This window comes from Chrysemys picta, chromosome 13 (assembly GCF_011386835.1).
Source record: "Chrysemys picta bellii isolate R12L10 chromosome 13, ASM1138683v2, whole genome shotgun sequence".
Lineage (NCBI taxonomy): Eukaryota > Metazoa > Chordata > Testudines > Emydidae > Chrysemys > Chrysemys picta.
The window spans coordinates 53,695,542-53,723,503 of record NC_088803.1 but is presented as its reverse complement, the minus strand read 5'-3'; the positions used below and the strand labels follow the sequence as shown (position 1 = coordinate 53,723,503).

The window sequence follows — 27,962 nt, the reverse complement described above, 5'->3', positions numbered from 1 at the left end:
TCCAGCACTGTTCCCTTTACAAGGGTCCCAACAGCAACACCTCCCCACCCCCCAACGACCAGCCCCATCTCCAATCATGCACACCCCCAACCCATCTCCCAACACCAGCGACAATCCCCTAAGGAGATCGCCACATGGCCCCAAAGAACAGCCACCAGCCCCAAATCACAATAGCCCCAACCCCCCCGCCCGCCAGCGCTGTCACCGAAACACCCTCCCCTCCCCCTCCCGCTCCCCAGACAAAGCCCGGCCGGAGCCCGGCGGGGGCCGCCAGCGCCTTTGCTGCAGATGTTTGACCAGCGGCGGCTGGATCCTGAGTCCGATCTCGAGTCTGCCCCCAGCGGTCCTGTGCCCAGCTCGGCTCCTTCCCTTCTCTGCCCCCCGCCCAGCTCTGCCCCCCGGCGGTCCCGTGCCCGGCTCTGCCCGCCCCCCTTCCCAGCCCGGCTCCCCCCGCCACCCCCATCCCAGCTCTGCTCCCAGCGGTCCCGTGCCCATCTCTACCCGCGCCCTCCTTCCCAGCCCGGCTCCCCCCAGCCACCCCCATCCCCGCTCTACCCGCCAGCGGTCCCGTGCCCGGCTCTGCCCCCCCACCCCCGGCTCCTTCCCCCCTAGCAGTCCCTGCCAACCTCTGCCCCCCCTTCCCAGCCCGGCTCCCTACCCCCCCCCCACCGCAATCCCGTGCCCGGCTTTACTCCCCGAGCACGGCTGCCGCCCCCCCTTCCCAGCCCGGCTCCCCCCAGCGGTCCCGTGCCCGGCTCTGCCCCCGCCCCCCGGCTCTTCCCAGCCCGGCTCCCCCCAGCCACCCTCATCCCCGCTCTACCCGCCAGCGGCCCGATGCCCGGCTCTCACCCCCCCCCCGGCTCCTCCCCACCCTAGCAGTCCCTGCCAACCTCTGCCCTCTCCCTTCTCAGCCCGGCTCCCTACCCCCCCCCCCCGCAATCCCGTGCCCGGCTCTACTCCCCGAGCACGGCACCCGCCCCCCCTTCCCAGCCCGGCTCCCCCCAGCCATCCCCAGCCCGACTCTGCCCCCGGCTCTTCCCAGCCCGGCTCCCTACCCCCCCCCCGCAATCCCGTGCCCGGCTCTACTCCCCGAGCACGGCTCCCGCCCCCCCTTCCCAGCCCGGCTCCCTCCAGCCACCCCCAGCCCGACTCTGCCCCCCCGGCTCCTTCCCCCCTAGCCTTCCCTGCCAACCTCTGCCCCCCCCCTTCCCAGCCCGGCTCCCCCCAGCCACCCCCAGCCCGACTCTGCCCCCCCCCCCGGCTCTTCCAAGCCCGGCTCCCCCCAGCCCGACTCTGCCCCCCCGGCTCCTTTCCCCCTAGCCTTCCCTGACAACCTCTGCCCCCCCCTTCCCAGCCCGGCTCCCCCCGCAATCCAGTGCCCGGCTTCCCCCCCCGCTCACTCACATGGATGCAGAAAGTTTCGCTCCTGGATACAAAGTTGCAGCGATTGTTGCCGCAGCGCGGCCGGCTCCTCCCCCGGCCCGGCCCGGCCCCCCGCCCCCGGCGCCGCTGGGGGGCTGCCCCCCCACTCACCTTTCGGGGCCCCTGCCCCGGCGGGCGCGCGGAGCCTCGCGGGCCGGCCCGGCGGAGCCGCTCTGCAGCCCGCGGCGGGCGCTGGGAGCCAGGCGTGACTTTTCCCGGGTCTCGAATCGGAAACTGGCAACCTCAAAGCTACATTTACTTGGCGCTTTAACCCTCCCCGTGCCGGGCAGCCCCTCCTACTCCACTCCTGGGGCAGCCCCGGGGCAGGGGGCCGGGCAGCCGGGATCTGCACATCCCCCCAGGCGGGGGCCGACTTCCTCCTCCCGCCCCCAAATCCCCGGCCGCCCGGCCCAGCTCGAGGCAGAAACAGCGGGAATCTCTCCAGGTCCCTGAGATCGTAGCCTGGGGGGAGAATTAACCCAGCAATCGGCCTCCCCCGGCAAGAGCCCGGCTTTGAACGCGGGGCTGCCCGGGGCAGACTGGGCCCTGGTCTTTGCTAGTGTGTAGTCCACGTAGGCAGCAGAGCTGGACAATGAACCTGACAATACATGAAATGTGCTGCTTTCTCTATAGGGGAGAAACCATTCCTAGTGCTCAGAGCGCGATCCTGCCCCCTTCTCTGCTCTCCTTTGTGGCCGTCTGGCTCTGCAGTTTAGAGCCTACGCTCTTTGGAGCAAGGAGCATGTCCTCCCCCAGCTCTCCAGAGCTTCATAAATAATCAATCAAATAATAAACAGTAAATCATAATGCCACTGTATAAATCCATGGTAGGCCCACACCTGGAAAACACCCTGCAGTTCTGGTCGCCCCATCTCAAAAAAGATATATTAGAATTAGAAAAGGTGCAGAGAAGGCCAACGAAAATTATTAGGAGTATGGAACAGCTTCCATCTGAGGCAAGATTAAAAAAGACTGGGACTGTTCAGCTTGGAAAAGAGATGACTGAGGGGAGATATGATAGAGGTCTATAAAACTATGAACAAAGTGAATATGGATGTGTTATTTACCCCTTCACATAACAAAAACCAGGGGTCACCCAATGAAATCTATAGGCAGCAGGCTTAAACAAAAGGAAGTACTACTTCACACAATGTACGGTCAACCTGTGGAACTCATTGCCAGGGGATGTTGTGAAGGCCAAAAGTATAACTGGGTTCAAAAAAGAATTAGATAAACTAATGGAGGATAGGTCCATCAGTAGCTATTAGTGAAGATGGTCAGGGATGCAACCCCAAGCCCTGGGTGTCCCTAGCCTCTGACTGCCCGAAGCTGGGACTGGACAACAGAGGATGGATCACTTGAGGATTACCTGTTTGTTCATTTCCTCTGAAGCACGCACCTGGCATTGGCCACTGTTGGAAGACAGCATACTAGGCTAGATGGACCTTTGGTCTGACCCAGTATGGCCGTTCTGATGGTCTAAATGTTAAATAATAACAACAACAACACACTGCAATCAAAATACAGAGCCAGTCATCCCTCTAGGGCCAGCTGGACCCAAAGGAGCCGGTAAACCCCATAACCTTCAGGTCTACACACAATAGAATCATTTCGCCAGCAGCACTCTGCATATCTACAGCATCTGAGGATTTCAAAGCAGTTTTTGAACATGAATGAAGCCTCATAACAAATTCAAAATCCTCATGACAAGCTAAGCTGGGGTTATCAATGTTTAAAAAAGGGACAGAACTTTTGAAGTCTGGGTGAGAGAGAGATACAATGTGCCCAATTTCTGCCCAGGACAGGGCATCAGAGGGCATTTGGGGTTTAATGCCCCATGTCTAATTGCCATTATTTTCTGTTCCTGATTCACCAGCAGGTTGCTACAGACCTGTAAGAGACAGGAATAAACATTTTATTAAAGGGTTAATGTTTAAAATCAAATTTACACAAGTTAAGAGGGAAGGTACTGTACATCTGGGGTCAGGCTTGGGTTATGGGGGATTGCAAATATCAGTTACAAGGTTCATGAGGTACATACATATCATATAACCAGCATAGATCCAGATTGGGGTGCGGAGTTTTTAAAACATCAGTGGATAAGTGGGCTCAGGTACGCCACCCATGGAATGTATTAAGAGTCCAAGTCAGTATCAGTGTAGCGAATAAGTACATGGGTGGGATGCGTCCCTCGGTTCGTCAGGGAAGGAAGTGGGTTATTTCCCTGGTCGGTGGTCTCGGTTACTCGACCTGGTACTGGCGGTGTCCCGTGATGTGTTCTGTGTAGATGTCTCTGGACCACCTGATGGTGTCGGACACCATGAGCTGTCTCATGAGCAGGGCATAGCATCGACCAACTCCGCACGCTCTCAGTACTGGCTCGTCGTGGGAGTCCCATGCACCCAGGGCTCCCACGATCAGGGCGTGTTTCTGGACCTCGTAGCCCTGGACTCTCAGGGTGTCGGCCAGCAGGGTGTATTTCAACGCCTTCTGTGCTCGGGCCTCGTGGAAGGCCGGTGACCTGTTTTCAAATGGCACCGTGACGTCTACCATGACGTCTACAACCAAGTCAGGTCACAGTCGGCTGTCTGTCCCGGGGATGGCGGAGTCGATGGTGATCTTCCCCAGGGACGACGAGATGGCTTGCACCAGCCAGTTCTGGATATATTATTATCCCTATTTCACAGAGGCAAAGTGGTTTAGCCAAGGTAAACAGAAATGTGTGGTAGAACTGGAACTCTAGCTCCAAGACCTTTCTTCCACTTAATGCAAAAGACGGAGATGAAAAATGGATCTGCACATGCAAAATATGCAAGTGAATAAAGGGAAAAGTCCAAAAACCTAGTCCTGGATAAGCCTTCTGAAACACTGGAGATTGCAGTTTCAATAATCAAAAAGCCACCTAAACCTATAGCTAATTTGCTCTCTGCTGGGAAAATTAAAACCAGGCAAATAGGTTTTGTTTGTTTGTTTGTTTGTTTGTTTGTTTGTTTGTTTGTTTGTTTGTTTGTTTTTCCAAATTTGGAAAATAAAATGTTTTCATGAGCCAAACTCTTGAGATATTCTAGGCCATGGTTCAGAATAGAATTTGTGATTATCGCCAAGCCACATTCCTCTGCCTTATGGAGCCACAAACTCTGCTCCCCTGCTAACATCCTGCCTGTTTCTTTCTCCCCATTGACTCTCCATCTCGCTCAAATCTCATTGGGAAATGCCCCTTTTCGTGTCCTCTCCCCTTCTGTTATTATTTCACTCAGGGAAAGCATTTGGCAGGATATTATTTGTATGAAAGGCACAGTACAAAACAAAGCTGCATTGTACTGGATTATAATGTAAACACTCACCCCCCCTTCCCCACCCCCCAGCCATAGCAACACTACTGGGTAAAATGCAATGATGCTTTGAATCTATTTCTCAACAATAAAGGGAGTTTATCTGTGGATAAGGAGGAGAAAGGACATGCCTTTTGAGAGGATTTGGTACTTAAATTAACCCTTTATAGATCCTTCCAATATGCTTGGTTTGTTAATTCAGGCACTCCTGGCAAATAAGGCCTCGATCCTGCAACTCTCCAGCATTGTTTCACACAGAGCTCTGGGTCCCTCTGCCTGGAAGGAGTTGCAGGGTGGTGGCCTTGGCGCTGAGTTTCCCTGCATATCCGTATCAGGGTGATTCAGAGAAGTCTGGAAAGTGGAATTACATCTGCACAGACAGTATCCCTCCAGTAACAAGAAGTGTTTTGTCACTCCGCTGGTCTTCCTCAGCCCTCACTTTAAATACGTGGAGCCCATTAACCACCCAGCTGAATATCTGTCACGACCATCGTAACAAAATGACACTGAAACGGTAACATTCATTCAGATCGAAAGGGACAGGTCCTCAGGTTTCACTACAGCTGCATTCTAGTAAGCATGCACCAGACCCTGCCAGAACAACAGATGCAAAACCTGCAGACATATCTCCACTGCTACAATGCTCAACACCCCCCACAACGCACCTTTCAAGATCCATGGGTCCCACACACAGAGCCATCCCTTGGGTAGGGCGAATCGGGGCGACTCTCCAGGCCCCGCGCTTTGGAGGGCCCTGTGGGCCAGTGCGATTGGCTGGCGCGGTCGGTCCCAGAAGAGACAAATCTGCCACTTCCGTCCTGGGCCCAACACCTCCCTAGGGATGGCCCTGCCCACACATGCCTATCACAACATGTGGCGTAGCTCATCCAGCACACTAAATGCCCCAATAACAACTAGGTGGGTGAAACCAGACAATCACTATGCGCTTGAATGAACTGACACAGGAAAATGACAAAAGACAAAGACACCCTATCACCTGTGAACACTTTTCATAAAGTGATCACTCTCTGACCTATCAGTCCTCATCGTCAAAGGAAACCTGCACAACACTTTCAGAAGATAAGCCTGGGAGCTTAAATTCATAACTCTGCTAGACACTAGAAGTCACAGCCTGAACGGAGACACTGGATTTATGGTTTATTACAGAAGTTAGGTTTTGCACCTAAGTTTTATGGGACATGGAAATTGCTAGTGTGAAAAAGTTAGAAACAAGTTGAAGACAGAGTGTTACGGGAAAGTAAGCGTTAGCAAGGCCATGAGCCAGGGTTATGTTACTGATATCTCTCGGTTATAACTGATTTAAGCAAGGTTTTTAGTGTTTTTGAGAACTGTGAATGTTCTATTCAAATGCTATCTATATTGATAGTATGGGAAGGACATTGCTGCAGATGTTAATGTAAATAATGTGTAATTAAAGAGCCAATAAGAAGGTGGTAGAAATATAATGATGGTAAAGAGCAGTTTAATGTTCATTAGTTTTATAACGGAGTATAAAAGGAGTAGTTTTGCCAAATTGCAAGTGAGTTCCAATGAACATCCAAAGGGTACTGGTAGGTTCCAGGATTACACTTCACTCTATTGTCAGCAGAAGGATCACCCATTGATACACTATTTCATCTTGGAGTGTAAGTATAACTGTACTACTGTGTAAGTGATAACTGCAAGCCTGTTTGCTAAACTAATTATTTTCCTTTTAAGTAAAGTTTGGTTGTATCAGTCCAAGTGTCACCTGGTGATCCTCTACTAAATACGTTTTCTGTAACCGACCTAAAGGCTCAAACCTGAAAACTAAGTTGGTTTTATTGCACCCTTCTTCTTAACAACTTAATATTAATTGGGAACATTTCAACATAAAGGTTGCAAAAGGTGACATCCCCTCAGTCTTCTTTTCTTGAGATTAAACATGCCTAATTTTTTTAACTTTCCTCATCAGTCAGATTTTCTACATCTTTTTATCAGTTTTAGTGGCTCACCACTGGACTCTCCAATTTATCCACATCTTTCCCAAAGTATGGCACCCAGAGCGGGACACAGTACTGCACATGAGGCCTCACCAGTGCCAAGGAGAGCAGGACAATTACCTTCCAGGTCTTACATACAACACTGCTGTTAATAAACCCTAGAATGATATTAGACTTTTTCACAACTGCATCATACTGTTGGCTCATATTCGATGTATCCACTATAAACCCAGATCTTTTTCAGCAGTACGACCACCTAGCCAGTTATTTCCCATTTTGTAGTTGTGCATTTGATTTTTTCTTTCCTAAGTGTCCTACTTTGCATTTGTCTTTATTGAATTTCATCTTGTTGATTTCAGACCAATTCTCTAATTTTCAAGTTCATCCTCAGTTCTAATCCTGTCCTCCAAACTGCTAGCAACCCCAACCCACTTGGTGTCATCTGTAAATTGTATAAGCATACTCTCACTCCACTATCCAACTCATTAATGAAAATACTGAATAGTATCAGACCCAGGACTGGCCTCTACAGGACCCCACCAGATAGGCATTCCCAGTTTGACAGCGAAGCATTGATAACGACTCTTTGAGTACAGTCTTTCAATCAGTGATACAACCACTTTATAGTAATTTCGTCTAGACCACATTTCCCTAGTTTGCTTATGAGACTGTCACGTGGGACTGTGTCCAAACCTTACAAAAATCAAGACGACTGTTTCCCCCCAATTTCCTTGTTTCCTTGTGCTCCCTTGTATCCATCTGTTGTCTCTTGTTTTATACTTAGCTTGTCAGCTCCTTAGGACAGAGACCATCTTTTTGTTCTGTGTTTGTAGAGCACAGTGGCTAGTTCATGCAAAATATGATAAAATAAATAATATCTCCCATCGCTTTCATTAGTGCAATTCCCCCTCCTCTGGTCCCCTTACGTCCCAGATTTCCAGACTCATGCATGGGCAGAGGGCTTCTTCTCTGTTCTCAAACATATCAAGAAGCACCAATGTGCTCCTTCACATTATCCTCATCTCTTCACCCAACATTGCTCTGTAATTGTAAGCTCCCTGGGACAGGGACTCTCTGGGAAATCCTGGCTCCTCTGTAGTCAATGGCAAAACTCCTATTGATTTTATAGACACCAGGATTTCATCCCATATCTTTGCAGGCATTTGTACAGCACCTAGCACAATGTCCCTCTCCACAAAAAATCTAACAATAATAATATTTACTATTTGTTATTATTATTCCCCACTGATTTCAGGACCCAGTTTGGATCTGTCCTTCTAGAATTTAAAATCTTCCATGATTTTTTCCCATACTACTTTATCACATGGACCCTGTTCCTTCCCCATCCCTAGGGTTTATCTAGCCTTGCCCTTCACTCAGTCCCTCAGTCTTGCTGGTGAGAGAGCTTTCTTCTCTCCAGTGGAACAGTCTCCCTATATCTCACTGACCATCCATCCGATTTCAAAGCTCCTCTGAAAAATTTCTCTGCCCACCTCCCCAGCCCGCTCTTCTCTCTCTCCCCAGGTTGTATGAAAGACATGACACAAAAGAAAGCTGCAGTGTGTTGTTATGAATGGTAATGGAGCAATACACCGTGCCTTTACTGTTCCTGTGTGCTTAATGTAGGTCTAACTCTGTTCTGATTGCATGAAAGTCCCCTCATGCTATTGTCGCCTCTACTCATAACTGGGCTGGCACTTCACGCCTGTTGGGAAATTCTGTTTATGCTTAGATAGGAAGTGTTATCGCTCCTCCAGGATGCTTCCTGTGGGCTGGGCAGGACCACATAATACAGCCCTTTAATTACAAAAAAAGGTTCATAATCAATGACATCTGTTTACTTTCAGCAAGACTGAAGAGTCCAGTATTAAACCCTCCAAAGAAACAGGCATATAAAGGAAAATCGCCAATACAGCTTGGAGGGAGCAGACCACAAAACCTCCTTTTTCCCAGAGAGAGAATATGAATGCGGCAACCAGGGGCCTAAACGAAAGTGATTGGAACTCCCTGAACCACTGCTTTGGGTTTATGTAACATTTACTGCTAGAATATTCTTCCCTTCTAACCTGTCTTTCATCTGGGGACCCCATAGCCCTTTTCAAACATGAATTAATTCTTACAACTCTGGGCAAGTATTGTTATCCCCACTGCACAGATGAATAAACTGGGTTAAAAAAAGAACTAGATAAGTACTGGGTTAAAAAAAGAACTAGATAAGTTCATGGAGGATAGGTCCATCAATGGCTATTAGCCAGGTTGGACAGGGATGGTGTCCCTAGCCTCTGTTTGCCAGAAGCTGGGAATGGGCGATAGGATGGATCACTTGATGATTCCCTGTTCTGTTCATTCCCTCTGGGGCATCTGGCATTGGCCACTGTTGGGAGACAGGATACTGGGCTGGATGGACCTTTGGTCTGACCCAGTCTGGCCGTTCTTATGTTCTTATAAATCACAGGGAAAGGAAGCGATTTGCCTGAGGTCACACAGCAAGTTAGTGACAGAGCTGGATGCAGAACCCAGGAGTCCTGACTGCCAGCCACTGCTCTCAGTGCTGCCCAAACTGTACACTATGTTATGTAACCTACAGTGCAATATTCATCATAATTTGCTCCTGCAGAAGACTGTGATGTTACACAGGATGATGGGATCCAGAGGGGAATAACCTGGAGGAGGAACTGAAATCCTAAGAAACAAAAATCTTGTTCATATAAGTCTCCTGGTGTGAGTAGAAATGCTCCCAGAAAAGCTGTTTCCCATTTCTCTATCAGGCATTACCGGCTCTTTAACATCAACCAGTCAATACAACAAATAGGAGAGGACTTCATAGATTGCAAGGCCTGAAGGGACCATTGCGATCATCTGGTCTGACCTTCTATGTAAGACAGGCCAGAGAACTTCCCCCAAAACTTGTCTACCCTGCAGCTGGGGTGTGCTTTTCAGACCAGGAGACAGATTCACACTCTCTGCTCAAGCTAGTGCCCTAAAAGTAGCAGTGTAGATGTTGTGGCACAGGCTAGCTGCCCACGTATGGACTCATGGAGCCAGGCAGACTTGTACTGGGGCAGCCGCAATGTCCACACTGCAATTTTTAGAGCCCTAGCTTGAATGGAGCTAGTGCATGTCTGTCTACCTGGGCCGGGAGACATGAGGCACACTTCCAGCTGCAGTGTAGATATACCCTTAGGGGTACAGGTATTATCCAAGATCTACTCCAAATGAGATTTCACTGTAGATCAGACGTAATAGAATCCATGAGGCTGGATGTCAGGAGGTCAGAGTTTTATTCCTGATTCATTGACAGACTCACTCTGTGAATTTGAGCAAGTCACTTAATCTCTGTGCCTCAGTTTTCCCATCAAGAAAATGGGAATAAAAACATTTCCCTACTTTATAAAGTTGGTGTGAGGCTCCATTCACGAATGTTAGTAAGATGCTTTGAGATCCTTGGATAGAAGATGCTATCAGAGGGCAAAGCGTTGGTGTATGGTGTTTAGATGTTGCCACAAATAGACTAAGGGATTTTCACAGGATAATGAGTTCCAACTGCCAAGTAAAGGCTGAGAAGACATTTTTCAATTTAAAGAAAATAGATGCTGAATTGAAGATGAGAAATTTATTTTCAAAGCAGGAGATGCTTATCCTGGGACTCATTTTGAAGCAAATCATTTTTTATGCTTCCTTGTTTCCTTTTCGCCTGCTATTTCCTCTTGCTGTTTGTTCTCCAATATTTATGGTTACATGTTACAAAGGGCTTATCTGCAGCACAACAAATGCTATTGATATCTACTAACTTGATGAGTCAATCAGTGACAAGTTCTGCATGAGAATGGCTCAGGACATGCACATGTCCCCACATCTGATGACTGACTACAGAAACTTTCTTTCAACCTGAGTCTGAATTTCCATGCACCCACTGTAGCCAAAGGGCGTTTTGGATATGCAAGAAATGCAGCAATGGGATGGGACCTGAGAGTCTTCTACATTGAAAGAAAACCAAGCGACACTATCTCCTTTCAGTTACATAGCTCCACACCCTACAGTCCCACAAGATCCCAGTCTTACCTCATATATAAAATGCTCCATTCTATTTATCGCATTATTTGGCCAACTTATACTCTCTCCTCCTTGACTGTCTTTCTTCAAAGAGCGCGACCAAAACCAAAAAATGGTCTGAACAGTACTTTATGAAATGATAGTGCAGCACCATGGACTTCTGTAATGTACTCACTTCAAAGAAACCCAGTATCCTATGAGGTGTGATTGCTGAATTTCCTGCTGATTGCTAAAACAGGATGTTATGAACACGTATTTTGATTAGACTCTTCTTCTTGGACACTCAGTTTCCCAGGGATTCCATTTGCTGCATGAGAAATATTGGAACGGTGCTAACTTCCCAACCCCCCACCCCCACATTACCAAGTTCTTTTATTAACTCTCTTTAAGCATTCCCCAGAGAAAGGGAGAAGGACGCAAGCACCATGGTTAAGTGCTATATTGTGAAACTTGTCACAGGATCGTGTCCTACAGAAAGTTGTCTTGCCACTATCTCATAGCTGTTCCTGTAGTGCAATCCTCAGTGTAATTTTGCTTGGATTTTGTTGGGTTTGGAGGATTATAGCAAAAATTAACTGACATTGATTAAAATTTAGCACAAACGAGCCTCTTTTATTTTTCAGATAAAATATGGTTAAAGTGTTTCATATATTTTAGGACTCAAGCCTGCAAACACTGCCACAATGTAAGTAACTTTTCTCACATCAACAGACTCACTTTCAGATTATATAAGAAATAATTGTTACACTAATAGATATAGAAAAAAAATCTGGAGTTGATTCTTCTAGTCAGACCATCAGTAAACATCTCCTTTAACATTGGTGCTTTGCGGCTTAATTCACTGCTTTATAAAACCATTTGGGATATCTTCAGAATGAAAGGCCCTATAAAATTTTCCATGTTCTCATTTGCAATTGAAAGTGACAGTCATCAGCAGAAGCACTGCGGTTTGCAGCACTTTCACTTTTCACAAAGGCAATACATACATACCAGCCACTCAGGCAGCCAGTCAGAAACTTTAAGAAAAACATGGATGGGATATCCCATTGACAGTGAAACAGATTTGGTCCCTGCTCTTGGAAAGTTGCAAAGTGGTAGCTTGAGGCCCCAATCAAGTATTTAAGCACATGATCAGTTCCATTGTCTTCAATGGGAATACTCCCGGTCATCAAGTTAAACACATGCTAAAGTGCTTTGCTGGAGAAGGGCCTCAATTGTAGCTATGGTTGGAAAAGTGACTGATTGTGAAAGTATCACCTTCTTACTCTCATTACAGCTGCCCTCTGTGCACTTCATCCCAATGCCACTGAAGTCAAAGTGAGTTTTTAATTGATTTTAGTGGGAGTTGGGTTAGACTGGGTGAAATCTGGCCCTACTGAAGTCAATGGGAGTTCTGCTATTGATTTCAAAGGGGCCAGGATCGTGTCTCATCCCTGGTCTACACTACAGAATTACTTTAGTAAAACTACGTCACTCAAGGGTGTGAATACCCCTGAGTGACATAGGTATACCAACCTAAGCGCTATGGCCGTGGCTACACTGGCGCTGTACAGCGCTGCAACTTGCTGCGCTCAGGGGTGTGAAAATGCCCCCCCCCGAGCACAGCGAGTGCAGCGCTGTCAAGCGCCAGTGTAATCAGAGCCTGCAGCGCTGCATGCTCGCTCGCAGCGCTGCAAGCTACTCCCCTCGGAGAGGTGGAGTACATACAGCATTGCGAGAGCTCTCTCGCAGCTCTGGCGGCGCGACTACACTCCCGAGTGTAGCCAAGGCCTTAGTCAGCAGGAGAGCTTCTCCTGCCAACATAGCTACCACCTCTTGTGGAGGTGGAGTAAGCCAACAGGAGAGCTCTCACCAGAAGTGCTACAACAATACAACTGCACCGCTGCAAGTGTGTAGTGCACAGACCTGCTCTGAATCATGTCTCTTCACTTGCCTTTCACAAAACCTTTTCACACTGCAGAGTCAATGTAGCTATGAGAGAATAAATTGGATTCTCTTCTGGCTCATGCAACATCAGCAATGCTTATCTGCTAAACTGTGACTGCAGACCCTTTATTACCGGTGACAATGTAAAAGGCAGAAAGGTCATGCCTGAATTTTCAGCCGCCAAGTGGAGTCTGCACGAAAACAAATAACTTGACTTGTAAACGATGATGTTTTAAAAATCTCTTTATTTAATTTGAATTCTAAATGCAGAAAAAACATGTAACAAAATGCAGTTGTCATTCAGACATCAAGACGTTTTTAAACACAATCTCTGCAGTTATCTCCAATTGTGTCTGTGTCTTAAGCCACAAAGATGCAAACAATTACATGTGTTCAACTTTACATGGGACTACTCAAGTGCATAAAGTTTAACAGGTGCAGAAATATTTCCAGGATTGAGGCCTTAAAGAGGGAAACAAATGAAGAAAAAGTAAACACAAAAAGCGAGAGTATACAGTTAAAGTTCAATCTTTGGGGGCTCTGGCAAGTCCTTTAAGGTCAAGATTTAGTTTTTGTAACAAGAAAAAAAAAAGCATTCACAAACACTAGCGTTAATAGCAGAACTGAGAACAGAAAAACAGAACTGAGAACAGATTTGTAACCGGTGTTACTTTAAAGCAAGCAAGTTGGAGGTGGAAGACCCAAGAAACAATGATCATGGAAATTCACAATGCCTTTCTCCCAGAGTCACTTATCAGAGCTTGGGGAAATTACAGCAACCATGCAACAGGGCAAAGCCACTGAAGGACAAGAGCAGCAAATGAGGGCTAGTCTACACTAGAAGCACTATATCGGCATTGGTGCAGCTGCGCCACTGTCCTGCATCTGGTGAAGACACTCTCGGTGCAAGAGAGTGCTTAAGTCGGTGTAATTTATGTCACTCGGGGTGTGACTTATTCACACCCCTGAGTGACATAAATTATATCGACATCAGTGATAGTGTGTACAAGCCCGGAGTAATTCCCACCCAGAGCAAAGGACACTGAATGCTCAGGCTACTGGCACAAGGTGATATTACAGATATATTGCAATCCCTGCGTTTGAGTGAAGTGCCAAGAATATACGGCATGTCATCTATTTATTATTGCTCTATTGAAGCATGCCTAGAGAGAGGAAGAGAGCATAGGAGCAAGGCTTGTTTGGCAGCAATGAGGGGGTGTGTCAGGGAGACTGGAGGTGGGGTTAGCATTACGCTACTTGCAATTTTTATCAATGACCTGGGAGCAAACATAAAATCACCACTGATAAAGTTTGCAGGTAACACAAAAAATGGGGGAATGGTAAAAATGCAGAGGACGGGTCACTGATTCAGAGCAAGCTAGATTCCTGATAAACTGGGCACACACAAACAATATGGATTTTAATATAGCTAAATGTACTCTATCCTGGGAAGCACTGACTCTGAAAAAGATTTGGGGGTCATGGTGGATAATGAGCTGAACATGAGCTCCCTGTGTGATAACTGCCCAAATGTGGTCCTGGGATGCACAAACAGAGGAATCTCGATTAGATGTAGTCAGGCTATTTTACTTCTGTATTTAGCACTGGTGCAATCACGCCTGGAATCCTGTGTCCAGTTCTGGTGCCCACAATTCAAGAAAAATGTTTATAGTTTGAAGAGAGTTCAGAGAAGAGCCATGAGGTCAAAGGATTAGAAAACAGATGCCTTCTAACAACAGATTCAAGGAACTCAGTAGTCTCATCTTAACAGAGAGAATAACAGAGAAGGTTAAGGGGTGACTTGATTACATTCTGCAAGTTATGTGCATGGGGAACAAACATTTAATAATGGGCTCTTCCATCTAACAGAGAAAGTGGTTACACAATCCAGTGTCTGGAAGTTGAAGCTAGACAAGAACAGAAGTAAGGTATAAATGTTTAACAATGAGCTTACTTAACCATTGGACCAATTTACAAAGGGTCATGGTGGATGCTCCACTGACAATTTTAAAATCCAGATTGGGTGTTTTTCTAAAAGATCTGCTCTGGGAATTATTTGAGGGCAGGTCTCCTGTGTCATACAGGAGTTCAGACTAGATGATAATAATGGTCCTTTCTGGCCTTGAAATCTATGAATATGAATATGTTGTCCATGGCATCACCAGTCAAATGTTTGTATGTGTAAACGTGCACTTGGAGGGAGCAGGAATAGGCTATTTTGCGCTTTGGTACCAGATGTGTATGTGTGTCCGGGGGCAATTTTTGGGTGCCCAGGTGAGTAGAAGGCAGATTATCCAGGTGCCAGTTGTTTTGGGGGACAGTGTATTGGTTGCCCAGGTACCAAGCATGTTGGAGAGGCAAAGTATTGGGTGCTTAGCTGAGTGACGGAGCAGGGTATTGTGTGCAAAATGTGGGAGAGGGCAGGGTGCTAGATTGCAGGTGAGTGGGATGGTATTGGGTGCCCAGGTGAATGGAAAGGGCAGATACTGAGTGCCCAGGTGAGTAGAGGGGACAGGGATACCAGGTGAGTGGGGAAGGAGGGGACTGGCTGGTGGGTGGCCAGGTGAGGGGGGGGCAAGGCACTGGTGCCCGGGGGGGATACGAGGTGCTGGGGTTGCCAACCCTCCAGGATTATTCTGGAATCCCCATGAATTAAAGATTAATCTTTAATTAAAGATCATGTCATGTGATGAATGGAATACCTCCAACCGAAACTAGCAACCCTACTAAGTGTCTGGGGCAGGGCAAGGGGTGCCCGGGAGGTGGGGGAGCAGGACATGGGGTGCCCATGTAGGTAGGGGGCAGAGTGCGGGGTGCCCAGAAGAGGGGTGTGGGAGCCCAGGTGGGGAGTCAGGGTGTGTAATGCCCAGGTGAGGGGGTGCAGGGTGTCCAAGTGGGTAAGGCAGGGCACTGGGTGCCCAGGTAGTTGGGGACAGAGGGCCTGGAGTTCCCAGGTGAGTGGGACAGGGCACGAGGTGCCCAGGTGGGTGGGAGCGGGGCACTGAGTGTCCAGGTGAGGGGGCAGGGTGTGGGTCTCAGGTGGGTGGAAGCAGGCGACTGGGTGTCCCGGTGAGGGGGGCAGGGCACTGGGTGTCCAGGTGAGGAGGCATGGGGGGCAGAGTGTGGAGTGCCCAGGTGAGGGGGGCGCAGGCATGTCCAGGAGGGGAGTGCAGGGTGCCCAGGACGGGGGCAGGACACAGCGTGCCTGGGTGGGGGTGCACAGAGCAGGGGGCCCAGGTGGGGAAGCAGGGAGTGGGGGGAGCCCAGGTGAGGGGGTGCGGCAGGCCCAGGTAGGGGGCAGAACACGGAGGCCAGGTGACGGGGCGTGGGGGGCCCTGGGGGACAGGACACGGGGGGCCCCAAGTGGTGGAGCAGGGAGCCCAGGTGAGGGGTCCCGGGGGATCCCGGGGGCCAGGGTGCGGGGCCCAGGTGAGAGGCAGGGCACAGTGGGACCCGGGGATCAGAAAGCAGGGTGCCAGGTGGGGGGCAGGGCACGTGGGGCCCAAGTGGGGGAGCAGGGAGCCCAGGTGAGGAGGCACGGGGAGTCCCGGGGGTCAGGGCATGGGACCCAGGTGAGGGGTAGGCCACAGGGGGCCTGGTCGGGGTCAGAGTGTGGGCAGCTAGGTGGGGGGCAGGGCGCGGGGGACCCAGGTGAGGTGGTGTGGAGGGTTTGGGGGAGTCACAGCGCAGGGGGCCCAGGTGGGGGTCACAGCGCGGGGGGGCCCAGGTGGGGGCAAGTGAGAGGGCTCGGGGGTCCCAGGTGGGGGTCACATCGCGGGGCCCCAGGTGAGGGGGCTCGGGGGGCCCAGGTGGGGGTCACAGCGCGGGGGGCCCAGGTGGGGGTCACAGCACGGGGGGGGCCCAGGTGGGGGCAAGTGAGAGGGCTCGGGGGTCCCAGGTGGGGGTCACATCGTGGGGCCCCAGGTGAGAGGGTTCGGGGGACCCAGGTGGGGGTCACAGCGCGGGGGGGGACCAGGTGGGGGCAGGTGAGGGGGCTCGGGGGGCCCAGCTGGGGGTCACAGCGTGGGGAGCCCAGGTGGGGGGCAGGTGAGGGGGCTCGGGGGTGCCGGGGGGGTCACAGCGCGGGGGCCCAGGTGAGGGGGTTCGGGGGGGCCAGGTGGGGGTCACAGCGCGGGGCGCGCAGGTGGGGGCAGGGGAGGGGTTCGGGGGACCCAGGTGGGGGGTCACAGCGCGGGGGGGACCAGGTGGGGGCAGGGGAGGGGACTCGGGGGGGCCAGGTGGGGGTCACAGCGCGGGGGGGACCAGGTGGGGGCAGGGGAGGGGGCTCGGGGGTGCCGGGGGGGTCACAGCGCGGGGGGGGCCCAGGTGAGGGGGTTCGGGGGGGCCAGGTGGGGGTCACAGCGCGGGGCGCGCAGGTGGGGGCAGGGGAGGGGACTCGGGGGACCCAGGTGGGGGTCACAGCGCGGGGGGGACCAGGTGGGGGCAGGGGAGGGGACTCGGGGGGGCCAGGTGGGGGTCACAGCGCGGGGGGGGCCCCCCGAGAGGCGCGGCGGGGGGCGGCGCCGCGCGCGGAAAGTGCGGCCGCCAACGCTCAGGCTGAGGCGGGCGCGCGGGCCGGGCCGGGGGCGGGGCCGGCGGCCATGGGGCGGGCCGGGGGGCGGCGCTATGGGGCGGGCCGGGGGGCGGCGCGGGCGGGACGCGGGGCCGGGGAGCGGCGCCATGCAGAGCCTGAACCAGCTGCGCGCCGAGGTGCGGGGCCGGCGGGGGCGCGGGCCGGGGAACGGCCCCTTGTGCGGCTCCGGGCGCCTCGGCCGGGGCCTACCCGAGCCCGGGGCGCGTCTGGGCCGAGCCGGCCCCGGTGCAGCCCGGCCCGCGGCTGGGGGCAGGGCCAGGGCCAGGGCCAGGGCCGAGGCGGGGGGCCGGGCTACCGGAGCAGGTGGGCAGCGGGTGCGACCCCGGGCCCGGCTGGCGCTGACTCGTCCCGGGGCTCTCAGGCGGGGGCCGGGACCCCTCGGGGGTCGCGCGGTGTCAGCCCCCAGCCGTGATAACGGCGTTAAATGGATGAACACGTGTATTTGGTGTGTAAGGGGGTCGCCGCTGCACCGCCGACCTTTCCCGGGCACTTTTCCAACCCGCAGCGCTTCACCAATGCTCCGGGTCACCAGCACGGACGTGCCCAGCCCTGGGCGAGCCGCGTGTTCCTGAGTGTGCAGGTTAGGGGTGACCAGATGTCCCGATGTTGGGGTCTCTTTCTTCTATAGGCTCCTATTACCCCCCGCCCCGATTTTTGACATTTGCTGTCTGGTCACCCTGGTGCAGGTGCACAGCCGGGAGAGACGTGGCGGTGCCAAATCGTTTCTCACCAGTGTGCTTTTTGCCTAACTGGTCCCTGCAGGGCGTTAGGGCTGGGATTACAGTGCCTATCCCACACAGGTGCACGGCATCTGGTCCTCGCTGTTGCGGTAGATAGCCATGGACTTGAGATGAATACGTTTCCATCACTGGTACCCATAAACCTACACAAGCTTCAGGCTGTCTAACGATTTTGGCTTCCCATCTTTATTTTAGGTGTTGAGCCAAACTCACACCGAGGTCATTGGACAGCTTGTCTGCCTCCCTTTCAGTTGTGCAGTGCAGAAACTCTTAATGGCCTCTCCTGCATTACAAAGTTTGAACACAGTTGTTTCAAATCCACTTATCTAACACAATGGGGACCATAAAGGTAGGCCCAGATTAATCCCATTCAGAAATGCAGCAGCTAACCATGATTAATTTGGCCTACCCTAGCCCCATACCCATGGCAGCAACAGGTCATCTAGTGTCAGAAAGTGATAACATTTTGTAATGGAGACAAACCCTCAGGGTAGGTCTATACTTACCTCGGGTCCGTTGGTAAGCAATCGATCTTCTGGGATCGATTTATTGTGTCTTGTCTAGACACGATAAATCGATCCCGGAAGTGCTCGCCGTCGACGCCGGTACTCCTGCTCGGCGAGAGGAGTATGCGGCATCGACGGGGGAGCCTGCCTGCCGCGTGTGGACCCGCGGTAAGTTCGAACTAAGGTACTTCAACTTCAGCTACGTTATTCATGTAGCTGAAGTTGCGAATCTTAGTTCGAAGTGGGGGGTTAGTGTGGACCAGGCCTCAGTCTCCACTTGCAGGTACAGGTTACAACAGGGATCAGTAACCTTTAGCACACGGCCCGCCAGGGTAAGCACCCTGGCAGGCTGGGCCGGTTTGTTTACCTGCCGCATCTGCAGGTTCGGACAATCGCGGCTCCCACTGGCCGCGGTTTGCCATCCGAGGCCAATGGGGGCTGCGGGAAGCGGCGCGGGCTGAGAGATGTGCTGGCCACTGCTTCCTGGAGCGGCAAACCGCAGCCAGTGGGAGCTGTGATTGACCGAACTTGCAGATGCGACAGGTAAACAAACCAGTCTGGCCTGCCAGGGTGCTTACCTTGGCATGCCATGTGCCAAAGGTTGCCAATCCCTGAGTTACAACATGCTTACATGATGGAGAGGTAAGGGACATTAGCTCCTACAGCAGCAGCCCAAATACCCCGTAAAGGTGTGGAAATATCAGGGTAGGTCCACATCCCTTCTCCTATTGTGCCGCTGTATACTGAACTTGGGTTGCATAGTCTTGTGCTATCTCCGCACAGCACCATACAAATCCCTTTCCAACAACAGTTACTAGCTATGCGAATATTCTTGAAGACAGTATTCCAAAAGGATCAGTGAGTGACCTCTACAAAGCCAGAAAGTCATGTGAGGAAGCATCATTTCCTTGTTGCCATTGGAGGGAGGTGGCCAAGGAAGTGCAGTGAAGTAAACTCTATAGTGGTGAAATGAATCTGAGTCTATGGCGCTGCATTGAGTAGGAGAAGGGTGTTAACACTGAACAGTAGATATTCCTCTTTCAAGGATCTGTGGAGAGAATTTGGAGGAAGTGAGTGAGAAATGTAGCCTGCTAGTCCCTGGTTTAGTGACACTATCCTATTTCTTCACAGCAATTCTCGGCACTGACTGATGTAGTCTTCCGCTTTTTAACAGAGCCCAAGGAGGTAAGGCCTCTGCAGCACAGTATGGAGAGGGGGTTGATTGCAGCGGTCAGATGAGATGAGCGCAGAGTTAAGGCTTTGTCTCTTCTCTTTGCTGTCTGCAGGTAGAAAGGTTTCTGACTCAGCTCTCTGAATTTGCCACCATGAATGAAATCAGCCTGGGTCCTCTGAAAAATATTATCAAAAGTATCCTCCTGATACCTAACGGTGAGTAGCCTGGAAGTGGTTGTGTGTGAGAGAATGTTACTCCTGGCCTGAGCCTGAAAGGAACTGCTGTGTTTGTGCCTGCATATTAATCCATATAGAGCCCCACTGATTTCACTGTGCCTATCAGCTTGCAGGACAGAACCTTTGATTGCTAAGTAAGCAGTAATCAAGAATTAAAAATGAGTTCTCAAACATACTTTAGAAAACCCTCTTTCTGTTGAAGTATCCCTGTTCAGTTAATCAGGCTGTTGTCTCTCTGAAGCCATGTCTATACACAAGTTCCACTGACTTAACTAAAATCTGTTAAAAAATATTTTAGTTGAACCTACAGAAATCCTTTATGCGGACACATAAGAACGGCTATACTGGGTGAGACCAAAGGTCCATCTAGCCCAGTATCCTGTCTTCCAACAGTGGCCAATGCCAGGTGCCCCAGAGGGAATGAACAGAACAGGTAATCAAGTGATCCATCCAAACCACACATCTGTTGGTTTAAGTAACACTTGATTATGTGAGTTTAACTTGCGCCTGTAAAAATGTATATATTTGTTGAAACTAGTGCAGTTTTATCTTCAGACAAAAACACTGTAGCACTGCCAGCTACATGATGCAACATTGTACTTCCCAGTAGGCGGATGAGCTTCATCAGACAGAGAGGGCTGAGCAAATTGAGACCCCATTAGAAGACTCTGGAAATCAGAGTGATTTAAAATTGTGTTAAGGTGACTTCTATCCTTGTAGCCTCCTTTTAGAGAAACGCTTATCTATGAGCAGCTCACCAAAACAGGTGTATGTTAATCACACATAGTGGAGCCAGAAAAGACCAGCCGAGTCATTCAGTCTGACCACTTGGTTTTACAAGATTATTCCCTACAGCAGTCCTGCTACCAACATAGCCAACTTATTCTCAGCAATCTGCAGTGCCTGTGCTTCACCCACCTCCCTTGGGAGTTTCTCCTGTTGATCCATTACCTTTATTATCTGTAGGTCTTAGATTTTTCTGTAGTTCCCATCACCGTAGTACTTAAGTGCAAATTTTCTTCTAGCATTTTGCTTGTACTACATTTTCCTTTTGTAGCTTCAGGCCATTTCTCCTTTTCCTGCTAGCATAAAAGGCAGTGACAACATTTCCTTCCTCCTTTTATATAGCTACCTTAAAGGTATTTACAATCAGAAATCATAATTTTCCCCATTCTGAGGCTTTTCTTTTCTAGACAACATACATTTATCTCCCTCGGTTGCTATTTATGTGCCTTATCCTCAAATCCTTGTATCATTTTTGTCAGGGCTGAGATGCCATGAACGATACCTGCCATCTGTTTGGATAACTTCACTGAGTGCTTATGTACAGTACAGATACAAAGCCGTGTGGGGCAGGCCGTCTATCAGAATTTACCAGACAGAATCCTTCTCTTGGCTTCAGAGAACAAGGTCCTTGTAAATTTCAATGTGCAGCCTGCTCCCCTAGCACAAAGCAGGCAGGCACAGCAGGAGAAAATGTTATAGGCACATGTTCACACCCACCATCCAAAACACAGCAGGTAGGTCAAATTAATAGCTTGCCAGCCGTTAACGAGCAAAGCTTCTGTAGGGGGAAAAGCAGCAACTTCAAAATGAAGCTGCTGCCGCCATTACCATGGAGACCAACAATGTAGCTTCATCTTGCTCTTGTGCACATGCATCGGACTGACTCTTGAAGCAGAAGCTTTGGCTTCTACAAAGGTACAGTAGGAGACAACAGTATTTCCTACTTTGGGGAGTAGCGAGTTGCTGAACAGCACAATTGGAGAACAAAAATATCCTATTAAAACCTCTCTGTCCCTGTGTTCGTTTGACTTAACACAGTGTACAAGTCTGTATTTCAGTCAAAATGATTTCCTCCTTTTGCAATGTTTATTCTAGGGGCCCTGAAGAGGAATCTGTCAACTGAACAAGTCAGAGCAGATTTCATCGCTCTGGGTAGGTCACTTGACTTTACTAAATATTAAATATTAATTGGTTATTATTTTGTTAATCTTGTGTTGTTTCTCCTACAGGACTCAGTGAAGAGAAAGCCAGTTATTTTGCAGAGCAGGTATTAGTAGAATTCCTTTACTTCTTAACTTAAAAAAAAAATCTCACTGGGATGGGGCGGTTTAATAAACTTGTGGCCACATATTCAGAGGGACCAAGAAGTCAGCTTGTTTGTTGCTTCATACCTAGCTGAAAATCATAAACTGAAGATACCATGACAACTGGCATGAAACATTTTGTCTAATCAGTTCTTCTGATTTGGCATGGCATATGCATTGTAGCATATAAGCACCTTAAACAGTTTTATTGATTGCGGCAATTAAGTGTGGCTTTGATTCTGTTTCTGCCTTTGCTTGCATTGAACGTCAGCGTTATCCAAATAAATGAACACAGGACTTTTTGCATTAATGTGTTAAATTGGTCCCATGGCAAAATTTTCAAAAATGCCTAAATCAACTATATAAATAAAAAATAAAATAAACAAACTACGTTTTTTAAACTTATACCCCCGTCCATTTTCATATTTCGGCATTTATGCAGTCCCTTGATACATGATACATGTACATCTGCTTTGTTTTTGCTGGGGCTCTGCGCAGTTCCTCATTGGTGTTGGAGCTACAGGGAATATGGTAAGGAGAAGTATTTTTGCATCAATTGGTTAGGTGTCCATTTTTTGCTCTTACAGTGGAAGCTGAATTCCCCCACCCTGACACGCCTGGCTGTTGGACAGACGCTGATGATTAACCAGCTTATAGATATGGAGTGGAAATTTGGAGGTAATGGATGTGAGACATGAGTAGAATGAAGTGTCTGTATGATGTCAAGGCTGAAATCCAGCAGCGGTTCTTAGCTGTAGACTGTCTTGAAATAATTTCACTCAACTAAGCTATTTTAGACCTCAGGGAAGTTATCTGCCATCTCTTCTCTCCATTTCACAGTGACCGCAGGGAGCAGTGAACTGGAAAAAGTTGGAAGTATCTTCTTACAGGCAAGTCTCCCAAAATGAGAGTTTAGGGAATGGGTTATAGTTCATCACTAGGTAAAGGACAAGCTAAAGGGATGAACCTGCTGGTGCTGACTCCAGTGGGAGCCGAGGGAACCCAGGAGTCTGGCATTTGGAGTTGGCTCTGCTTCTGATTTCTTGAAGACAGCAGCTAAAACAAGTGCACTGCTGCTGCTTTTCCTGCATGCTTCACTTATCTAAGGAGATTTGTGGCCAACAGCAGGGATGATGACGCACCAGCATTTGCAGTCTAGTAGAGGTCCTGATATTGTGTGCGAGAGGTTGGGTTGATTTGCTTAGATTAAAGACACTCCTGAGAAGGATCTACTCCTATAGTAGTTTTTCCTGGAAGACCAGTTGAAGAAGTCTCTCTACAATAGTTTGTGCTGTCTGAAACTAAAGTTTGATGCCTTGATTTTTATGGTGCTAGGCTGTTTCAATTAAATGTCTCTGATTTCTTCCCAGTTGAAATTGGTGGTTAAAAAAGGAAGCCAAATGGATCACGTGTATGTAGGTGAGTTAACTAACTTCAGAGGGGAGTTCTAGAGCAGAAACATTTCATGAAGCCTTTGAAATTCCAAGTATTTACAGAAAAGTCATATATATTCATTGGCTCTCAATGAGCTCCCAGCAGGGGATCACTATAGAACAGTGGTTCTCAACCAGGGATACGTGTACCTGGGGGTACGAAGAGGTCCCCTTCTCTTCCAGGGGATATACCAACATATCTAGAGATTTGCCTAGTTCTACAACAGGCTACATAAAAAGCACTAGCAAAGTCAGTACAAACTAAAATTTCATACAATGTCTTGTTTATACTGCTCTCTATACTATACACCAGAGATCGGCAAACTTTGGCACGCGGCCCGTCGGTAATCCGCTGGCGGGTCGGTTTGTTCACCTGCAGTGTTCGCAGGTTCGGCCGATTGCAGCTCCCACTGGCCGCGGTTCGCCGTTCCAGGCCAATGGGGGCTGCGGGAAACAGCACAAGCTGAGGGATGTGCTGGCCGCCGCTTCCCGCAGCTTCCGTTGGCCTGGAACGGCGAACCGCGGCCAGTGGGAGCTGCGATTGGCCAAACCTGCAAACGCTGCAGGTGAACAAACCGTCCCGGCCCGCCAACGGATTACCCTGATGGGCCACGTGCCAAAGGTTGCTGATCCCTGCTATACACTGAAATGTAAATTTATATTCCAATTGATTTATAATTATATGATTAACAATGAGAAAGTAAGCAATTTTTCAGTAATAGTATGCCGTGACATTTTTGTATTTTTATGTCTGACCTTGTAAGGAAGTAGTTTTTAAGTGAGGTGAAACTTGGGGGTATGCAAGACAAATCAGACTCCTGAAAGGGGTACAGGAGTCTGGAAAGGTTGAAAGCCACTACTGTTGAAGCATTGACTATAGATACTCACAGCTATTCCAACCCGGGCCTCTCCCAACTGGTGGCACTGTATGAAATAATTCAGAAGTACTGGCTGTGTAGAGGGTCTTCATATCTATGCATATCAAAATATTACCATCACGCTCTGACAATTGGAGCCTTTAGAAGTAGTCATTAGAGAGCAACATACTAAAGGAAATGAGAGCAATCCCACGGTCTGTCATATTATGAAAATCTTTGCCTGAAATCCTGTTACATTCAAATGATGTTGTATAGAAAAGCATGTTAAGAGCTAGAATCTCTAATACAATCCAGCCCAGGTGTGGATGAAAATTGCTCCTTGATATGGATGTGAATAGCTTTGTGTTAGAAATGGGACTTTAAATATAGCTGGGTTTTTTTTCCTCCCCTTTCTCAGAGTTAACATTGCCGCAGTTCTACAGTTTTCTGCATGAGATGGAACGAGTCAAAACCAGTCTGGAATGTTTCAGCTGAAACCCTTAGGGACTGCATTTATACCATAGAGGGGTAATTTCTCCTTGTGGGCCAACAGGTCTGATCTTAACTCTGCAGATTTGTAACATATTAGATGAAGATTGCACTGTTTAATAAACAACACTGTCAAATAGTTCTGGACCCAGAATGGAAATGGTCTTTAAAACTGTTATATTTCTGTCCTTCAGAGTCTGAAACTTTTACAAATATTTAGTATCTACAAACATAAGTACTCATATTGCTTTTCTGTAGTAACCATTAGAAGAAAATATTGTCAGAGCTATGTAGACATTTATAGTGGTATGCAAGCTAGGAATCCATGTTAGTGTCCTGCTTCCTTTTGTATTGGACTTGCATGAGAGGGATAAAGCAAACTTGTGAGTGAAGAGCATTAAAAGAAAAGAAAAGAGAGAGAATCCTAACTAGATGAATTAGTTAGCAGTGGTCCACATCAAAGCTCTCATTTTCGTGTTAAGAACTGGACTGATAATGTACTGCCCCATAATGGAAATTATTATTAAATAGTAAACATGGGAGAACACTGGGCTTTTATTTAAAAAAAAATCACCCTGATAATCTCCCTGTTTTCTGAACAAACATACGCTTCTAGTGAAGAGCTCCTAAAGACAGGCCTGTGTGAAGGAAGTAGGAGACTTATTAGTACATTTGTCACTCTTGTTAGTCTCTTGGGAAGATTAACTCACTTGGAATGTTTGAGACACCTCTAAGCCAAGCAGAGGGCTTGTACTGCCTACCACTGCCTTCACTTAGGCCTGTTTTGTGGCTGACTAGATTTCATTCTCCGGGGTTGTCACCTTAGCACCTTTTATCAGCCTAAATTCACTTTAAGCACACCTCTTGGGACAGGCCTTCTGAAAGGTGATTCCGCTTGCAAAGTATTCTCTTTCCAACACTAAGTGTTCCTGAGGAAGTGAGATCTTCACATGCAACTCCAGTCACAACATGTATGATGGAAAGAACCAATACACTGTGATGTGTAGGAATAAGAGCTTGAACTAGCACACAGCCAACACCTAAAATAACTCAGAGTCCTGCAATAAGCAGAGAGTCCTTCCTGCCTAGTTTCAATGAATGATCAAACATGAGACCTTCCTTTCTTAAATCACTTCTCTTCCAGTTACAACATTCCCTTCCCATAAAACCATGCACAGTGAGATTATAAATAAATACCAGAACTTTGACAGATTGCCCTCTGAGTGCAGTATTACATGCTCATTTTAATCCGTTATAGGAAAATACAAACAATTCCATATGATCTTTTATAAGTGGGACCAAGTGACAAATGAGAACGGTGTCTTGTGTTTGGAGAGTCTAATGGGGGGGAATCCTACTTGAAATGTCCCGGGTTGACTCATGGCCAATATTTGCATTTTTCTTTCCCTCTGTCATACTCCATTCATAAGGAAGTCCTGCTTTGTCACATGATAATTGTAAACTGGAAATAAAACCCTTAGAAATAAAATCCCTCCAGTAAAACATTCCTTGTCCATTATTTTTTTACCCCACCCCATCTCACATAGAAAAGCCAAAGGGTCGTGTCAAGAAGAGGGGCCTTTCTGCCTTACATTTTCTGCTACTTGTTCCTATTGTTTCACCCAGCCCTGCTGTTCCTAGGTTGTCACTATCAGATGAGAGTTGTAGGGGGGGTGGGATACAGCGATGCCCTGAAAGGTGCCACTCTCAGCTGCAGATCTAGAACAATCTAACCTGCTCCCCCCCCCTTACGTTCTGGCCTGGGGAGCGCTGAGGCCTCATGTCCTCCAGCTAAGGGCTCCTGGTGTGGAGCCCGACAGTCGCGGGGGGAGTCTGATAGGCAGCATGAGGGCACTGCTGCTGCACCCACAATGCCTCTGTAATGTGAAGTGACCTTCGTGTGCTACCAAAGGTCTCGGCAATGCCCCTTTCATCCTGCGTACTTGACTATGCATGACTGAACAGGCTGCACCTCTTTGGAAATGAGCTCTGGTAGATGGCCTGAGTGGAGCCCTGGATGCTGTGACTCGAAGCGTTTCTGTGGCATGAGCATGAAGGAACATCAACTGCAGTGGATTAAAATGGAAGTGGCTCTTTCTACGTTGGACTGTCGGGTCTGGGAGGAGACCTGGCCTCCAGAGAGCACAACAAGAAATCTAATGAGACAACTTTGTCTTTGCTGCACAGCAAGTCTCATCCCCTTCTTCACCTCCACAGCCACTCCCAGGGCTTGGTCCAAGAGCGATATGGGGAGTGGTGTTTGGCCACGCTCCCTCTGGTCCTGCCCTTACTCCTGAATACTACTTCCTTGGTGCTAGCAGTGCAGGGGGGAAGGGAATGCTGGAGTCAGACAGTGAGCAGGGGAGGGGCACAGAGCGAGAGATTTGAGAAACAGAGAGAGCACTTTCCTCAGTTCCCACTGCAGCAGCCTTAGCGGGGGGCGGGCGAGGGGAGTACTGTTGTGTCCTGGTCCATGTGTCAGTTTTATGAATGATTTCCTGACAGGTACAAAGGCTGACTCAGCTGGCCTCCTGTTGTGTTCGGCGCGGGACCGGCTTTTCCGGCTGCCAGTCAAGCCCAGTGAGCCGAGAGCTAATCTCTACAGGGCAGCAGGCTCAGGGGGAAATAAGGGCCTCTTATAGCTTGGGCTGAAAGCTAACTGTATTTCTTCAGTGGTTTTGGTTCCCTGGTGGTTTTCTCAGCCCATTTCCTCAGGGAGCAGCAGCAGCTCTCACCCCCTCCCACCACTTTGTTTTTCAGAGCTCTACTATGAAAAGTTGCAATTTCACAGTGCCGAACAGACGCAGGACCCTTGGGTAGATCTCGCCTCCTTTTCAGCCGCAAGCAGCCAAAGCAAGACGCTTTCCCTAACTCCCTTATGCAGTCGTGGCGGGGCAGGGGCAATCCGGGCATTTACACTTCATGGCTGGGCTGCTCCCTCCTTCCCCCTGGGAAGGCATGCCTGAAAGCAGTGAAGGACCCAGCGCTAACTCGGTCTAATATTGAGACATTCTGCTCCACTTCAGGCCAAAGCTACAGTAGTGAGCCTGGCTCGGTTTTCTGATTTACCCCTCCCAAAATACTTGGAGAATGTGAGACCGTCCAGGGACTGTAGTTCTCCCCTCTGC

General features: G+C 49.2%; 2 protein-coding genes across 7 annotated transcripts in view; one reads left to right on the top strand and one right to left on the bottom strand.

Annotated features, from left to right (window-relative positions):
• Positions 1-27,962, bottom strand: part of DNMT3B (DNA methyltransferase 3 beta) — an 88,022-nt gene that overhangs the window by 50,568 nt on the left and 9,492 nt on the right. Inside the window, exon 1 of one of the 4 annotated variants that reach the window (XM_042842583.2) lies at positions 1,534-1,801. The exons of 2 other annotated variants lie outside the window; for them this stretch is intronic. The gene's annotated coding sequence lies outside the window, so the exon portion shown is untranslated. Of the gene's footprint in view, positions 1-1,404; positions 1,802-27,962 lie in introns of those variants that run through there. One more of the 4 variants, XM_042842584.2, reaches the window with a different exon arrangement.
• Positions 17,319-26,337, top strand: COMMD7 (COMM domain containing 7). Of its 3 annotated transcripts, none has more exons than XM_065566343.1 (9): positions 17,320-17,425; positions 19,687-19,740; positions 19,842-19,944; positions 21,847-21,903; positions 21,981-22,018; positions 22,643-22,733; positions 22,896-22,945; positions 23,426-23,474; positions 24,764-26,337. In XM_065566343.1, exons 1-9 carry the CDS (start codon positions 17,342-17,344, stop codon positions 24,838-24,840), a joined length of 603 nt encoding a protein of 200 aa, XP_065422415.1. In that variant the 5' UTR covers positions 17,320-17,341; the 3' UTR covers positions 24,841-26,337. The 3 variants fall into 3 exon arrangements, with proteins under 3 accessions (XP_065422417.1, XP_065422415.1, XP_042698521.1); XM_042842587.2 differs by lacking the exon at positions 17,320-17,425 and adding an exon at positions 17,719-17,754; XM_065566345.1 differs by lacking the exon at positions 23,426-23,474 and having other exon boundaries at positions 17,319-17,425.

What these genes read in the sequence shown, in the direction of transcription:
- COMMD7 (XM_065566343.1), top strand. Translation starts at nt 17,342, where the DNA reads ATGGGGCGGGCCGGGGGGCGGCGCGGGCGGGACGCGGGGCCGGGGAGC. An exon ending in TGAACCAGCTGCGCGCCGAG is followed by an intron (nt 17,426 to 19,686) that starts GTGCGGGGCCGG and finishes ATTTCTTCACAG; the next exon opens with CAATTCTCGGCACTGACTGA. An exon ending in AGCAGATTTCATCGCTCTGG is followed by an intron (nt 21,904 to 21,980) that starts GTAGGTCACTTG and finishes TTTCTCCTACAG; the next exon opens with GACTCAGTGAAGAGAAAGCC.